Below are 17,572 nucleotides of genomic sequence, written 5' to 3'. Positions count from 1 at the left end.
AGAGTTTGAATATAGCATCTTTTTTTTTCTACAAAAGTTTGTCTCTTTTTTTTGGCCAGGCCACACGGCTTGCATGATCTCAGTTCCCTAACCAGGGCCTGACCCCAGGTCACAGCAGAGAAAGTCTGAAATCGTAACCACTAGGCCACCAAGGAACTTCCGCAAAGTTTCTTTCTTCTTTCTTTTTTTAAAAATTTTGTCTTGGCGGTGCTTTGTGGCGTGCAGGATCTTAATTACCGGACCAGGAATCGAAACTGTGCCCCCTGCACTGAGAGCATGGACTCTTAACCACTGGACCACCAGAGAAGTCCAGAAGTTGTTTCTTCCTAGCTATTCTGCCATGGATGTGGAAAACATTAAATTGTGACTTTGCTGACTTACTAACTTGTATAATTGCCTTTAGGAACCCTAAGAAGGAAGGTTTTATAAGTTTATCTCTCACTAATGTTCTTTTGGCTTGGGGATCTGCATTTTTAATTTATGAAAAAGAGAAATATCTCTTTAATCCTAAGGGATATCTATAGATAGATTTGATTTCATTGAATCCAGTTGTAGTAAGTCATTATAATTCACTAGTCAGTTGTACAGGTCAAATGTCATGATAGAAATATACAAACTATTAACTAATCTGACCAAACTCAGGGAGATAGTGAAGGACAGGGAAGCCTGGCATGCTGCAGTGCCTGGGGTCACAAAAAGTTGGTCACAACTTAGCGACTGAACAACAACAGCTCTTAATTAATATAGTTAAATAAGGGTATTTATAGAGGCAGAGTAGTAGGGGAAAATGTAGAACGATTTGTGTCAAACTTCAGGCAGAGTAAAAGGAGGCAGCCAGAAAGGGAATGACTTAAGAAGAGCCATCTAAAGAGAGCTCTTAACACTGTGACAAGTGTCCTAAAAGAGCTTGCTGTTTATCAGGAATCATGGAAAACATGGCTGCCTTTGCTCATTAGACAGAGGTGGCATAGAGACCAGGTCATAAGAGAACGAGTGGCCCAGTAGGGTGACTGCACAGACTGGCAGTGTTTGAGTTCTCCCTTGTTTACCCAATACCATATCAAAATATAGCTGATGACAGAAGACAAAAGATTTAGAGCCCATCTCTGCAGGTAGTTTCAGTTAAGATCAAATGGATTACTTATTCCTACATTTGACCTGTTATGTTTAATTTGAGCTTTAGATAATAGTAAGTTTCAGACTTGAATACTTTGAAAACCTGAACACCACCAAAAAGAAAAAAAACCATTGGATCGGGTATGTGCCGAATCACTGCCCAGCTGGAGACTGCAGTGCTAGAGAACTCAGTGCTGTGGTAACACAGGCTACACTGCAGCGAAGGACTAAAGCAAGCCCAGAGTTTACCCTTCCTGTAACAGAGAGGGATGGTCTCTTGTAGCCTGTGTGGCTCTCACAAATAACTAGGAGAAGAGGTTAGAGGAACATTGGTGGGGTGAGATACCCATAATTACATATTCCCTAGGAGAAACAGTTTTAGTGATGTGGTTAAAGGGCTTTGAAGCGTCTAAAAATGTTCTACAGCATTGAAGAAAGAATCATACAGAGTAGCAAGGGGATTAGATGGAATATGGTACATTAAAAAAGGTTGATTTATTGGCAAAGTTAGGGGAAAGTAATGAGCATATATAAAGTCCTATTTGGGAGGGGATATAAAGTAACCTTGAATCCTGATCTAAAATTGAGAGACCATGTCCTTGAGAGATGTTGAGTAAAGAGGCAGGACCTGAAGTAGTATGTATAGTGCAATCCCATTAATGTTTGAAAAAAGTATCTTTGTTTGTATGTGCTAAAATTACAGTGGGCCTGGAGTGGGCATGTTAACTACTTACAGTGGGTCATAGCAAGGTGGTGGGAATCAGCTGGAAGGCTGAATTTTTAATCAGACTTTATTGTTTTCTGTTTATTTTGGTAATAAAGCAGCTCTTAATGTATGTATAAAAAGAGGCTCTTAATATATCAATACATCTGGCTGCCCAACTCAGTTAATGAAACAATTTCAGTGTTTTTAAATATTGTTCTACTTTCCTGTTTTCTCTAAGCCATTTTGATAAGCTTGGCAAAAATGTGACTGTTAGGCAGGATACTGGATCAATAAGAGCCTGTTTTCTCCTCTATAAAATAACATCTACCTCAGTGGAGATGCTGTGAAAATTACAAATCTTTGAAATTCACTTATTTCACTACTGTGAGTAATCCCTGCCTGCTCTCTGCCAAGAACCAGGCTTAGTGTTGGTATAAATATGCAAACATACTGTGGACCAAACCCTTGGGGGGCTTACAGTCCAGTGGAGGAGCAGGCATTTTAAGTGGGCTAAGAAAGTAAGAGAGTGACTTCTAGGTTTACAGGTGCTGGACCTGACCCTGAGGACTGGAGGTAGATTCTATCCTGAGGGAAGGAGACGCCATTCTTTTTAGTTAACTGGTTAAGACGCTTTCCTGTTAGATGATGCAGACTGATGACTACAGTATTATGTAAATGATAAAAGCTCTAAATTTATAAACTTGAAATTCTTCCTTTGTGGTACATTTGGCTACTGCTGTTCTCATCTAAGAGTCTATCTAGCATTTTATTTTGTAACTATGATGTAAAAATTTATATGAAGCTCTACCACAGGAGGATGATGGGACTGAAGCAGAGTTATGGTTGTGAATAAAGAAACACGAATCAGAAATTTTCCTTCATCTGACACTTTGGGAGTGATTCTGACACTAACAAAGAGAAGAGCTGATAGAGGGCCCAGTATAATTGGATTTTAATCCATTAAGCCAGAAGAGGAGGGGAAAAAAAAGAACCTGTATAAATAAAACTTCATTTGTAGTTTTTACTGATATTTGTAATAATTCACATTCTTACTGAGTAAAAAGTTTTGAATAACTCAGCTACAAGGCATATAAAGTTAGATTAAAATAGATACAATTCTTTAAAAATGTTTTATGTTATATTCTTAATAATTCTCATCATTGTTGCCTACCTTTTATTCTGAATTAAAAGGAGAAAAAATTGGGCCTTATTTATAATGTGTGATTTGGGAAGTTACTTGAAGTGAGGTTCCGAGTGCCCTATCTGATTTTTGTTCTTTCCTGGTGGCCTCTAGAATTTGTGCTTGCTACAACTTGAACTTGAGTTTTGTTTTGGAGTAACTTGTTTCTCTTAAGTATTTGTGCATACTGTATCATCCCTTGAGGTTAGATAGCACTAAGACCTAAATAAGCATTTTCCAAGAGGACCTCTCACAATGAAGGTTTTTCTAACATAATAGAAAGTTTTTATTATAATAGAAGGTTTTTCTAACATAATAGGCTAATTACAGAGAGTCTTTGAGTCCTAAAAGTACAAGTTTAGGATTAGAATGACCATTCACACATTTCCAGGAAGAGTTCCACTGAAGAGTACAGAAGTCTCTCCTTCCCTTGGTAAACTAATGTCAGAAGTAACCATGCTGCCCCTGGCACCAGAGCCCCAGGCCTCAGAGAGCCTACTCGGCCATGGACTCTGCAGGAGAAACTGGCTGAAACAACTGTCCTGGAATAAGCTAGAATAAATAAGCATGTTTCCACTGGTAAGAGCTAGGTTCTCAGTGGCCTGAGGTGTTTATTTCAAAGCTGCTTCTGTAATTTCCCAAAAAGCCAAGTTACATTTGTTAGAGTCTAAAAGTTACATAAATGTGGCCACAATATACTGGATGCTGAAGCCTGAGAAAAGAGTGCTCCTTCAGTCTGAGTTTAACCCTGACTGTGGATCCGTGAGTGCAGAGTAGGTGACACGTGTCACTTGAGTGGCAGTCAGAAGTGGCACCAAGATGTGGGACTGAATGGGGGACTGGTTGCTTTATCCAGGCAATGTCAAACGACAGGAATAGGAAGAGTTGCGGGGGTGCTGGTGTCCTGAGGATGGAGTGGTGAGAGGCAGAGGCCGGGCTGTTAACTGAGGCCCCAGGAGACTGGCAGGTGTGGAGGCGGTGCTGGCCCTAGGTTCCCGGTGCCTGATGCAAGGGAGTGAAGCTCCTGAGGGTGCACCTCAGCTGTTCTGACTTGGTCAGGAGGGAGCCGCCCGCAGCAGGGCTCTCACGGTGCGGGCTGGGGCAGAGGCCGCCTCAGTTGTGGAAGTAGCTGAGATGAACAGACGGATGGTAGCCGGTCCCTTGGTGGGAATGTGTCATGCCCAACGCGTTTCTGTAAACGTGTGCCGGTTCTGGATTCTGGGCTAGGGGAGGGGCAGCGGGGGCAGGTGAGGCGGGCCGGCGGTGAGGAGAGAAGGTAACTCCAGAGGCGCTCGGCTCCGGGCCGGGCTCCGCAGCAGAGGCTGAACTTCGAGTGACTCGCTGTCTGCCCAGGCGCGAGGAGAGCCCTGTGTGCAGCCCGGGGGAGCGCGGCCGTGACAGGGAGGTGACCCTGAGGGCCGGGGTGTGGACCGCGCAAGGACGTTCGAACGCGGGACCGACTGGCACGGGTTAAAGCCTTCCCTTCCCTCCGCTGGCGCCTTCCGAAGTCGCCGGCGAGAGCCCTGGGGGCCGGCCCTGGGTTCTGCCCCAGCGCTGACGGGGCGGTGGGAGGGAGAGGGCGGGGCGGCGGCTCCCTCCCAGCGGGCTCTCCTCCAATCGTCGCGCCGGGAGCGCTGCCCAGCACGCCCCCTCCTGACTCTGCCGCAGGACGCTGGGCCCTCTGCTGGCTCGCTCACTCGAGCTCGGCTCCCCTCCTGCCATCTTCCGTTGCAAAGCATTTCTGGGAGCTGCATGTGGGTGACGCAGCAGCATTGTTCGCAGGCACAGGAAGCCGCGGCTGAGCTCTAGGGCTCGAGAAGGAGCGCAGGGCTCTGCGCGCCGCTCCCTCCGGGTAGCCTGAAAGGTGATTGCCCGACTGCCCTGCCTTAGGTGCCTTGGGAGATTTCAGATTTTTTTCAAGTAAACTGGAAATTTTCCTAGAGGTAGAACACCTAACTCCTTCAGCACAACTTCCAATACAGAAAGCAAAACAAAGACGCTGGGGAAACTTCATCCAAGAGCTCGGCAGCTCCAGAGGACGGGAAACACAAGGTCAGGCGGGCGGGCGGGCGGGCGGGCGGCAGAGCCCTCCTGGTCTGGGGTGTGTGGTGTGTGGAACTGCAGGGACCGGTCTCGGTGGCGGAGAGGCAGGAGAACTGCTTGCCGGCGAGTCCGGGATAGTGCTGAGGTGTCGGTGGTGCCGTCGTCACTGCACTTGTTCCCTCTCCCGGTGGGATGTGCTTTCAAATTGGGTCGTTTGCCTTTGGGAGTCTCTTCCCCTTCTCCGCCCAGGCGCCCGCGGTTCTCTCGGTTCTCTCGTCCCCTTCCTGGGCTGTGTCGGGTGTGGGCTTGCGCTTGAACATTCTCTCATGCCAGGAGGCTAGATAGGCGTCAGCCTTTCCGCACTCCACCCCCGCTCCCTGTCCCAAAACCCCTCTGGTGAAGGGTGGCGGCTGCTTTATATGGTTTCTTGAAGGGCCTCAGCTGGAGTCTGCCTTTTTTGATGAAGGCAGGGCGTGCTTGGTTGTATGGCCCCAGTGAAATAGGACTTGGAAGGAAATCTGCATTTCCCTCCACACCCACACAGACCCTAGTAACTGAGTCGTGCCTGTGTGAACGGCTGCCCCCACACCCTCCACCCCCACCCCAACACAGACACAATTTATCCACCTACCCTTCTCAGTCCCCCACAGAAATCTTGCAGGTAGACTGCTTTTGGTGATAGTTAGGTTCCTGTTGTACTCTTGAACAATTGCGGATCTTTCTGTGCAGTCTGTTTTGCTGAAAGTGGAAAGTCCCTGTTTGTGGACAGTTCAGTGCTCTAGGGGCGGAGGAAATGGGCAGAGTCCTACTCCGCGTTAGCAGTGCGAAGTGGGGGAGGGGAACTCGCATTCCCTAGCACACATTTTGAATGGACCTGAATTTCTCACCCCAGGGAGATTGGGAGCGGGATGGAGCCTGGTCCCACGTGGCACCGCACCCTGCCTCTTCACCCCCACGCAGTGTGGTGCTAACAGGAGGCTCCAGAATAGGATGCCATAGCAACTTGAAGTAAATAAAACGTCTGCAAAGGAAATCAATTTGGGGGAGGGAGAGAGGCATCTGGGGGACTTGGCAGAGGGACTCATCCTGGAGGAGCTTCTTGGGTACTAGTTAAAGGGTCTTTCTGAGTCCTAGCTCTGGATCTGGAGCGTGATCTTTAGGTTAAGGATGGAAAAACTTCGTAGAGAAATGCCTCATGCTTCAAGAGTCCTGGTCTCTAGGCACAGAGCCCACAGGATTCTGAGAATGATTATTAAAAATGGCCCAGGCATGCTGGCCTGTCTAGGATCAAAGTTTACTTTTTCTTGAAACAGTTAATATCCTGTATACATCTAAAGCAATCAGAAAGAAATTGTGTAATTTGTCTTCTGGGTTTGTGGGGGGGGTGGTGGTTGTTTTGCAGTTGCCATTGCTTTAGGGCTCATGAGGTCAGATGAGGAGAGATTTCATTGTGCTAGAAGGTTTGGGACTGAGACATTTCTGTCTAAAACATAAAAGATTTGTTTCAAAATAATAACCAGTGTGACTCACTTGAGTGGCAGTTTCTTACTGTAGAATTGTTCCTCAAGGCATTCAAACTAGATTGGCTAAAGGCATGAGAACTTATTGCCCCTGAGATTGTTGCTGCCCCCTTTATAGGAATAAAGGCAAATAAGTGACCGTGTGTGCATATGGGTACGTGTGTGTGCATGTGGATGTGAGGGGGAGAGATTTGAGAATGAGATTTCTTTAATCAGCCTTTGAAGAATGGAGTCCTGGGTTGAATCAAGATGTTAAGACCCTGCTATTCGCATTAGCCAATCCTTTTTTTTTTTATTTTTGCCAGTCAGTATTTGCTAATAACATCGACAAAATGAAGGCATTATTTTAAAATACCATGGTACTCGTTAGCTGGTATAGAAAAGTAAAGAGTTGATGTAAAGTTGTACTGTCATGTATAGAACTATGTGACAACACTTGACAACGGTAGCGTGGTCACAGTGAGCACACAAGTGCAGGGCTGGAAGTAAAGGTAAATTTAAAGTCTTGATAGTTTGAGTTCTCTTCCATCTTCTGTTTGTTTCGCAGTGGGTCTCTATATGAAGGGAAAATGTCGAAAGTTGCCAGCCTGCTGTTCACCTTGGTGCTTCGGGGAACTGAGGCTAAGTCTGTCTGGATGCTGTTAGGAGTGGTTGACTCTTTGTTCACTACGTCCTTTCTTCCCCTCTTCTCTCCTATCTCTCCTTTAGGTTTTGCTGGAGGAGCTTGCCAACAGTGATCCCAAGTTAGCCCTCACTGGAGTCCCTATAGTACAGTGGCCCAAAAGGGATAAGGTAAGAAACTATTCTTGAAGCTGCTGAAACATTTTGCTGGCTAACCATTACCATTCCAGGAAGAAAAAGAACAACCAGAGGCAGACAGGTTTTGGTGCATTAATGTGAACTGACAGAAAATCATTACTCAGTTCTGTTTTGACTCTTCAGTCAAGCTATCTTTGGAGGTGACTCTCTTAACAGACTGTCAAACTAGAAGACCTGCCTCCACGTTCAGATGCCAGCGTGTGCATTTGTTCACCAGAGTGGATCGGTTCCTATCCTTCTGCCCCAGTGACTCAATTCTTTTTATAGATCTGATGTAAAATTAGTTAAAATAATTAGATATACATTTAAAAGGCTAGAACATTTCTTTATTGAAGTGAGACCACACTCTCAAGGTTCCCCTTGGTTTGGACTTTTTAGTATTGAATTGAGAAGAGACGAAAACAGCTACCCATTAGTTAATAAATTGTCAGTTAAGAATTTTCACGTCCCTTCAGTCAGGTCCTGTATAATTCTACCCCATATTGTCCTTTGTCAAGGTCAGTCATAGATTTCTGATCTTGGTCATGAGTCTGGCAAATAAATTGGGCCCTTCTTTGGTGTTTCCCAGCTACCACTTGCAGAGCCATCACATCCCAGGGACATTGAGGCAAAATATAAAGGTGTGTATCTAAAACATGTCTTTGGAGAACCACTTCCTCCTTCCTCAGTGCTTCTGTCCCGCTTGCCTCCTGCTTGGCCACATGGGGCCGCCGCGAAACAGCCTAGTCCTTCCCGGCCCTGGCTATTGAGTGTTTGTGTCCAAAAAGTGTTTAAGGCACGGTGGGAATTAAAGAAGTGGGAGTCACAGTCCTTGTTCTTAAAAGGATCACCAGCAGGGCAAAATACAGGTGCTAAAATTGTAAACATATACCTGAGAAATTTATTCATGCTCAGCTATTTTTGGGGTGTCTGCTATGTGCCAGAATTGTAGGGTTGAATTTAGAATAATAAAGAATAAGACTTGTTGCTCCCTCAAGTAGTTTCCTGTCTTCTTCAGGAGTGTATTCTGAGTAATAATATTCAGGATAAGGAAATATTGGAGGGCCCCTGCAATACCTTTGGCGCATAGAAAGCTTGAGGAAAGGGCAGCTCAGCAGAGTGAGAGGGATGTGGCTGAAGTAGTCTGAAGGGATTGGCAAACTTTTTTTGTGAAGATAATGTGTAGGTAAATAAATGTAATAAAGATGATAATTTTTTAAATTTTGCAGGCCGTTCAGTCTATTGCAGTTTCTCAGTTCTGCCACTGCATTAAGAAGCACCCATGGACAAAACAAAAATGAGCGTGGTTTTGTGCCAATAAAATTTTGTTTACAAAAACAGCCTGTGTGCGATTTGCCCTCAGGCCATTGTTTGCCAGGCCTTGTCATCTTCTACCCACTCCAGTCCTTAGGCTGCCTTATATGTTTGACCTCACTGCTTTCTCTTTCCAGCTTAAATTCCCAACCCGGCCAAAGGTACGGGTTCCTACCATCCCCATCACAAAGCCTCACACTATGAAACCAGCCCCCCGGTTAACACCTGTGCGCCCAGCCGCTGCCTCTCCCATCGTGTCTGGAGCCAGACGGAGACGAGTGCGATGTCGAAAATGCAAAGCCTGCGTGCAAGGAGAGTGTGGTGTTTGTCACTACTGCAGGGACATGAAGAAGTTTGGGGGGCCTGGTCGCATGAAGCAGTCCTGTGTTCTCCGGCAGTGCTTGGCAGTGAGTGATCTGCTGGGTAAAGAATTATGGGGGTGGGGTGTGGTGCCAGGGGTGGGGCTGAAATATGCATATTGTATAGACTGCAAAGCTCTAAAGAAAAGATTTTGCTGCCTTTATGGCTTTTTGCATTTTGTCCCTCTTGTCTCTGGATTTAGAAGGAAGGTGTCTAATATTTAACATAATCTAATTTAATTTTTGCCTAATTTTCAAATGAGAGGCTAGTGTTTGAAGGACAGATCACTGCAGTCTGCTCCCTCTTCAAGTGGATTAGAAAGGAAGGACCTGGGAGGCCAAGGATAGGCCAACTGAAAATAAACTGTTCCCTGTTGGTCTTTACTCCTCAGCGAGTTGACTCTTCATATCTTCTTCTTTAGTCATTTTCCTGCCAACACCTCTTTTCTCTCCACCTGGTCTCCATGCTCTCTTAAGTGTTTACTGGAGAATTGCAGGAACCAAATTGTCCATCTTCAGTTAAAGGGAAGCTGAATGATAAGGATCTAAGCCTGCTCTTTCTTGGTTTCTGTCTTTGTCCTCTTATAGCCCAGACTGCCTCACTCTGTCACATGTTCCCTCTGTGGAGAGGTGGATCAAAACGAGGAGACACAGGACTTTGAGAAGAAACTCATGGAATGCTGTATCTGCAATGAGATTGTTCATCCTGGCTGCCTCCAGGTGAGGAAGGGCCTAAGGGGCCCATGAGGTCTCAGCTAACAGAGTGTCTGAAGACTCTTGAGTGGAGCACAGGAGAGTGGGACATCTGTCACGAGAGGCTGCTGAGGGTCACAGAGGGGTCTGACATCTGCTTTTGAGTGTGTGTTGAGTCTGTATCAGGCTCTGTGCACACCTGGGGTGGTAATAGGAATTCCCTGGGGGTCCAGTGTTTAAAATTACGGGCTTTCACTGCTAAAGGCTCTGGTTCCATCCCTGGTCAGGAACTAAGATCCCACAAGCCACACAGCTGGACCAAAAAAAAAAAAAGTAATAAGGAGGTTTAAGCCTTAACCTCAGATATTGAGTCAACTCTTCTATCATGGACCTTGGGCCCAGGTGTGTTCAAAAGCTCCCCAAGTGATTCTAACATGCAGCCAGAATGGAGAAGCAGTGTTTTATATGACTCCTCATTTAATCTTAAGACAACCCTGTGAAGTTGGGTCTATCTTAGATTTTCTGTAAATCTAAAGTACATTGGTTGGTGCTGGTACTTTCTTGGTCTTTCTGAATGTGTCAACTATCATGATTGCCACCTGGCTGACAATGATTATATAAGACATTGTTAATTGTGAGAAGCAGCCCAGTTTCAGACAATTCAAATGTGAAAAAATATGCACCTTGGATTTGATAAAATAGGGTATTATCATCATGATGATGACAGTGGTTAGTACAAAGTGTTTACTACATGTCACACATTTTTCTAAACATTTTATATAATATTTTATCCACTTAATCCTCACCATTACCATGTAAGGTGGATATTGTTATTTATCGTCACCTAACAGTTGAGTCATAGAGACCTGGTTACTAGTCTCCAAACCAAAGCCACAATCGCATCACAACCACCATGCCCCACACTCGAGACCACACTGGCTCCAGTCCTGTGTGTTCAGTTCCTTTTACACAGTGGCATGGGGCCCTCAGGAGAAGGGATGTGTCAGGGGAAGAGAACCCAGGTTGGCTCAGACTCTTGGGAATCTTCTCTTGGAGTCTAAATTTGATGAATGTAACCAAGAGTGAGGGTGGCCAGTATCCCAGTGTCTGAGAGTAAGGCCAAATGGCTCTTGATTTTGGTTTTTTTTTTTCCTCCCCTGTAGACCAGTGTGTTTAGGAGTGAGTAACTCTTCCCAACCGTGTGTCTGTGTTACAGTTTGATACAGGCAACTTAAGAGACAGATTAGGTTTTGTCTGTTTTTTAAATGAGACAGATTTTAATAACCGCTCTCTGCCTGTAGATGGATGGAGAGGGGTTGCTTAATGAGGAATTGCCAAATTGCTGGGAGTGTCCAAAGTGCTACCAAGAGGACAGCTCAGAAAAAGCCCAGGTAAGGGAACGTTTCCAGTCTCGCACTGTGAGAAGGAAGCAAATGTCAAGTTTGGAAATAACGTTTGCCTTTGCATGTTTTTTCTGACCCAAGAGATTATTTTTTGTTTTATTTGTTATCTTTTTTCCCCTTTGGTTAGCTATTTTTCTTTTGAGTTGTAAATTTTGTTTTTTTGCATTATTGAATGTTGTTCCCCCTGGGACTCTGCAAATTCCCAGTGTTCTGTTACACCCTGGGGCCCTTGAAAAAGAGGAGCCACAGCTGGACTGTTTGGGGAGGGAAATGAGGTGAGCTTGGTCTGTGAGGAATGAAACTTGAGGGAAGGCAGTGACCTGAGCCAGCTGGTAAATGCAGTGGTATACTGGAGTTTCCAGTTGAGCGGGTTCGCATTTTGTCTTCTTCACCTTGTGGCAGAAAGCCCTGCCCTTGTGCCAGTTGTGTCCTACAGAGGCAGTTGCTCCTCCAGAGGGAACCTGTGCTGTGACCTTGGCCCCAAGCGACTGTGATTGCTGGTCCAGTGGTCACCAGTACTGTCAGAGGGACAGAAGCACTGGCCCCTCAGGCCAGGAAGACAAGGTCTGCTAAGGGCATGTACAGGGGTGGCCGCTGGCCTCCTGTCGGTCATCATGCCCTGGGGGTCTCCTCCAGGTGCCCTAAACAGGAGAGTAGGGGCACATTTCCTTGTTGCTTTTTTTTTTTTTTCCCTATTTCTTCCCACTCAGGCACTGAGGTCATTGGACTTCTCAGTCTAAATAGGTCTGAGGAGAAGGATTTCTGGAGTTGACGAGTGCTAGAGTTTTCATTTCAAGTGCTACTAGCAGCAGGTTCTTCTAGTGGTAACTTTTACTTTTGTCTTCACTGGTGGTGGTAGTGGTGGGTGCTTGCTGTAGCAGACAGGCTGGCAGGTACTATATTTAGTGTTACCTTCTAATGCCTTGCAAAACCCAGCGCCCAAAAGTTGGTCATTCTCTTTGAGCCACAGTGATCTAAGAATGTAAGGAGAAAAGGGAGCAGAATTGTTGCAGAGGGACATAGAACGTCTCCTTAAGGAAGTCTGAACTGCTGTTTTGATACCTAGTGGAATGTGGTGGTCAGGCTTCATTGCATCATAGCCCAGGTGGGCTCTAGGAAGGGACAAGGGGGCCAGAGGGTGAGGTTGTGCTTTTATTGTGGGATATTGATTGGCTTCACCAAACTCAAATTCCTCATTTTCATCCTGAAGAGATTCCTCCAGGAGCAGTGCGGTTTCTCATTCTAGGCTTAATCTCTCACCTGTGGTTGGTCTCCCGGGACAGTATGGGGTGCTGAGGAGAAGCAGCCTGGAAGGGTCGCACTCAGACCCTGGTAGGGCTAAAAGTCAGTAGGTTTACTGCTGTCAGAATCTGCATCTTAGTTCAAACATGTGTATGTAGGCTGTTTTTCTTCCAGCAGAAGTGTCTCTTGGGTGACGAGCTGAATTAGAGGCAGAATTTAAAATGGTCAAATTGCGTAGGGGTAGGAGTTGCAGCCTCTTTAAAGGATTTCTTTACCCAGAGAATTATATTATAACCAAAAAATTGGGACAGGAGATGAGTAAGGCAGGCTTTGGAATCATGCAGCTCAAATGTGGGTCCCATTCCTCTGTACTTGGACACAGACCTTTCTGTCACAGGTAGATTTCCCAGGCAACCTATTTTGAGGGTTTTGCTCTATAATCAGCTGCGTTGAGCACAGACATGAGCTCAGTTACAGAGTCTGGTTTGCAGACAGTAAGGAGATGACCACCCTGTAGCACACAGAGGTCCCTCCCCCATAGAAAAGCAGAGGCCTGCCCTCCGCTAGTCCCCGAGAGCAGCAGAGGCGTTGACCCTGTAAATGTAGGGGTTCTCAAAGTTAAGGAGGCACTGACATGGCATTTGTGGGCCTGTTTTGCAGAAGCGAAAAATGGAAGAGAGTGACGAAGAAGCCGTGCAAGCCAAAGTCCTCCGGCCCCTGCGGAGCTGCGACGAGCCCCTCACGCCCCCACCTCACTCGCCCACCTCCATGCTGCAGCTCATCCACGACCCGGCCTCCCCCCGGGGCGTGGTGACTCGGTCATCCCCTGGGGCCGGCCCCAGCGACCACCACAGTGCCAGCCGCGATGAGCGCTTCAAACGGCGGCAGTTGCTGCGGCTGCAGGCCACAGAGCGCACCATGGTACGGGAAAAGGAGAACAATCCCAGCGGCAAAAAGGAGCTGTCTGAAGTTGAGAAAGCCAAGATCCGGGGATCGTACCTCACTGTCACGCTGCAGAGGCCCACCAAAGAGCTCCACGGGACATCCATTGTGCCCAAGCTGCAGGCCATCACGGCCTCCTCTGCCAACCTTCGCCATTCCCCCCGTGTGCTGGTCCAGCACTGCCCAGCCCGAACCCCCCAGCGCGGGGATGAGGAGGGGCTGGGGGGAGAGGAGGAGGACGAGGAGGAGGAGGAGGAGGAAGATGACAGTGCAGAGGAGGGGGGTGCGGCCAGGCTGAATGGCCGGGGCAGTTGGGCTCAGGATGGAGACGAAAGCTGGATGCAGCGGGAGGTCTGGATGTCTGTCTTCCGCTACCTCAGCCGCAGAGAACTTTGTGAATGTATGCGAGTGTGCAAGACGTGGTATAAATGGTGAGCAGGGCTACAGGGATCAGGCACAGGGGTATGGGCATAGGTGGCAGCTTTCCATGTGAGAACAGCATGTGTCTTGGCTCCTGGACCCTGGTTGGGCCCTAAAGGATTAAATCCACCCAGTCTGTTTCCTGGACACAGGGGTCCTCTTAAAGATGTGGCCGGTCGTGCCTGCAGGTGTCATCAGGGAAATCTGGCCCTTGGCTCCTTCTCCCTGCTCTGTACTTTCTTGTCTTTCCTTACTGGACTTTGAATGGATTTGTACCTTGGGGCTTGGGGGTGGGTTTGTACAGTGTGTCCTAAAACTTCGGAGTCAGAATCCCCCTGCCCCCAGTCAGTTGAACGCATCATGCATTTGTTGAGAGCCTGTGACACGCCAGTCACTCCTGGGGCTGGGGACACAGACGACTGCTCTTACACCCCTGCCCCATTACATCTCCGTCTCATGAGAAAGGTATACGCACTTTTCAGAAACTTTGCAGGTGCTCGCAGGCTCACAGTTCCACAGTTCTAATTCTCATACTCTAAACCTAGACCAGAATGCCTTTCTCCAGCAAGCAAGGTTCAGTTTTGAAGCTTCCTGAGACTTAGTTGTCCTTTTTAGTGAAACCTGTCATTTCTTCTCAAGTTAAACATTAAGACATAAGGGAGCATCCCTAGAGGTGATGAACAAATATTTCCACTGGACATTGTTTTTCCTTAAGTTCCTAAATCCTAGGATAAATCCTTTATATCTAGGTCAAATCCTGTTACGGTAGTTTTCAAAGTGTGATGCCCAAACCAGTGTCATACCTGGGACCTTGTTAGAAATGCAGGTTTTCAGGGCATATCTCAGACCTGCTGATCTGGACCTCAATGGTGGGGCTGGGCAATCTTTTTAATAAATTCTCCACCAGAGGATTCTGATACATATTAAAAATTTGAGATCCAGTGCTCTGTTTTTGCCATACAAGTTTCATGTGTCCTGGATGAAGTTTTTTCAGTCTCTTAAGTGAAGACTCCGTTGTTTGCAACCATGAGTTTACTTCCCAAATCTGAATTGACATGTGATCCACCCAGATTCTCCTAATATTTCTGTTCGTAGGGCTTAGTGGTGGCTCTGTCCCTCAGTTTCTAGGCCGAGCCACGTAAGACTCCCATTATATGCCATCTCTTCTTCCCCTGCCAGCCAGACGCTGAGCCAGGCTGGGGAGCAGAGACTCTAAAATATTAAAGAGAAGCTGCGTGTTGCAGTGCTATTTGTGGCCTATGGAGTTGTCACGGAAGGGCAGGCCTCTCCCTTTCTGTTCTGATGTAGACTGGCTAGAAAAAGTAAAGATAGCACTGAGGCAGAAACCCAAGGATGGTGGAGGACTCTCCAGGCCTGATTTTAATAAAGAGCCTCTTGCGACCTGATAATGAAATGGGCTGTTTCTGGAGTTCAAGGCACAAATGAGCTGGATGTGCCAGGTAGCACCACCCTGCGTCTCAGGCAGTTGGGAGAGACTTTGAGGAGAGTAGAGGGAAGCCTCGTAGCTTCCAGCAGTAAGGAGTCAATAAATTTTTTTAATGTTCCTTTGTATACACTTTGGTGGGAGCCATACCATTTTAATGCAAATGAGGGGTTATAGTATATTGTTTTACTGTGTGTCCCTGACAGTCGCTCTGTGCTCTCAACCCGGCCAAAGTAAATTGGGGTGGACTGGTCAAGTAATCTCTATTCTCTGAGGCAAAAAATGGCAAGGCATGATCCTTATATGCATGTAGAAGCATCTAGGGAGGGTGATCCTCCAAGGCTCTGCTTTTCCCAGAAGCCTCCAGCAGCCTGTGATGAAGTTCTTCTGACAAGGGATATCAGGTCTTGAGAGCTGGTTCTCTTTCCTTCTGTTACAGGTGCTGCGACAAGAGACTTTGGACAAAAATTGACTTGAGTAGGTGTAAGGCTATCGTACCCCAGGCTCTCAGTGGCATCATCAAGAGGCAGCCAGTTAGCCTCGACCTCAGTTGGACCAACATCTCCAAAAAACAGCTGACATGGCTCGTCAATAGGCTGCCAGGTGAGCAACCCCACGCTGTCCTTCCAGGGGCGCAGGGCCGGTGGGGAAAGTGCATTATTGGCAGCGCTATTTAGAATTGCTTTCGGGCAATTTAGGGCAGCAGTCTGTGCCATCACTGCCTTTGCGCTTGGCAAGAGACCTGACCGGTCCCACTTTAACTGCCAGTCCCCAAGGTGCCACTGTGGGCTGGCAGGCCAGTCGCTGAGGAAGATGAAGAGAGAGGGGTCAGGTGCTGCCGCCAGCTCTGCAGATGGTCTTGGTGTAGTCGCTGAAGAGAGAATTTGAGTAAGATGTCGCCTTGATAAGCCCCTTGTAAGGATTCCCTTAAGCACTTTGAGGTCTTAGAAGTCACTCACACTTAGGTTACTCTGCTCGAAACCAAGCAATCCATTTTACCACCAGAGTTAGATGTAATTTAGGAGGGCATAGAAGTCTTTGAGCAGGATTACTAGAATAAGTTTAGGATATGGTCCCTCCCTCCCCCCAGTAAACAGACTGGGGATCTGTTTACCTTGGTCAGATCAACTGGTAGTTGAGGCTCTGGATGGCCAGTAGAGTGTATTATTGCATGTCTGTCTCCCTCTGTTGTAGGACTGAAAGACCTCCTTCTAGCAGGCTGCTCCTGGTCTGCAGTCTCTGCCCTCAGCACCTCCAGCTGCCCCCTTCTCAGGACCCTTGATCTTCGGTGGGCAGTAGGAATCAAGGACCCTCAAATTCGGGACTTGCTGACTCCACCGGCGGATAAACCGGGTATGCTCTGGGCCTGACTTCCCTGTGCTCCTTTCAGCATTCCCAGAAGCGCAGGTAGTCCCAGAAATGACACTGTTGAAAAGTAGAAAAGTGGAAGTTGAAAACAGGACGATGGACTATGTACAAGTACAGTTAACTATTTACAGATAACTACCTACAAAGAAAGGAGTAAGTCCATTTTGTGGGTCAGTAGAGCTTGGGGGTTAGAGAGTATAAGCCTGAGGAAGTCTGGGAAGGCTTCATGGTTGAGGAAGAGCGTTGAAGGCTGTTTCCTTGATGGTCTAGAAAAGGGTGGGAGCGTGGGAAGGAGAGGAGCATTCCACACATACCCTTTTGCTGTGTGAGCGAGGCACAACCCAGCAGCTGGGAAGAGAGAAAACGTGTCTGGTTTCCTAGAAACGGCCCCACACACTGCTCCCTCCCTGAAGGCAGGGCTGGGTGTGGGCAGTTCTGCTTGTTAACCCCTGCACAGCCCAGCCTGCAGGTATCCATGACTGAAGCTGCCTGCAGCTTAAGCTGAACTAGAATTAAAAGAGTCTGGATCTAGGTCCTTCTCTTGCCTGTGCAGGCCAGGACAATCGCAGCAAGCTCCGGAACATGACCGACTTCCGGCTGGCGGGCCTTGACATCACAGACGCCACGCTTCGTCTCATCATTCGCCACATGCCCCTCCTGTCTCGGCTCGACCTCAGTCACTGCAGCCACCTGACAGACCAGTCCTCCAATCTCCTCACTGCTGTTGGGTCTTCCACTCGTTACTCCCTCACAGAGCTCAACATGGCAGGTATGCCCCTGCCGTGTTTGTGACAGATGGTACCTCTGCCCCTTGGAAGCCCTGCCCTCCTTGGAGTTTGACCAGTAGAACAGAAAGAACATGGGCTGTTGACTAAACCGTGTTAATTTGTTTCCTCACATACGGACAAGACATGGAACTATTCCTTTTGTAACTGGTAGGGACCAAGGCCTTGAGCAGTTGTCAGGTGCCTAAGAACACAGCCAGCACCCAGCTGCAGTTTGGTCAGCTTTTGCAGTGCAGGGA

General features: G+C 47.4%; 1 protein-coding gene across 2 annotated transcripts in view; it reads left to right on the top strand.

Moving 5' to 3' along the window:
- Positions 1-17,572, top strand: part of KDM2A (lysine demethylase 2A) — an 88,313-nt gene that overhangs the window by 67,769 nt on the left and 2,972 nt on the right. For both annotated transcript variants that reach the window (XM_061162759.1, XM_061162767.1), the window contains exons 13-20: positions 7,274-7,357; positions 8,815-9,084; positions 9,625-9,756; positions 11,031-11,120; positions 13,035-13,747; positions 15,620-15,783; positions 16,375-16,533; positions 17,102-17,317. In XM_061162759.1, the coding sequence (XP_061018742.1) occupies positions 7,274-7,357; positions 8,815-9,084; positions 9,625-9,756; positions 11,031-11,120; positions 13,035-13,747; positions 15,620-15,783; positions 16,375-16,533; positions 17,102-17,317 (1,828 nt within the window). The remainder of the gene's footprint in view (positions 1-7,273; positions 7,358-8,814; positions 9,085-9,624; positions 9,757-11,030; positions 11,121-13,034; positions 13,748-15,619; positions 15,784-16,374; positions 16,534-17,101; positions 17,318-17,572) is intronic.

This window comes from Dama dama, chromosome 2 (assembly GCF_033118175.1).
Source record: "Dama dama isolate Ldn47 chromosome 2, ASM3311817v1, whole genome shotgun sequence".
Lineage (NCBI taxonomy): Eukaryota > Metazoa > Chordata > Mammalia > Artiodactyla > Cervidae > Dama > Dama dama.
This window is presented reverse-complemented; position numbering and strand designations above follow the sequence as displayed.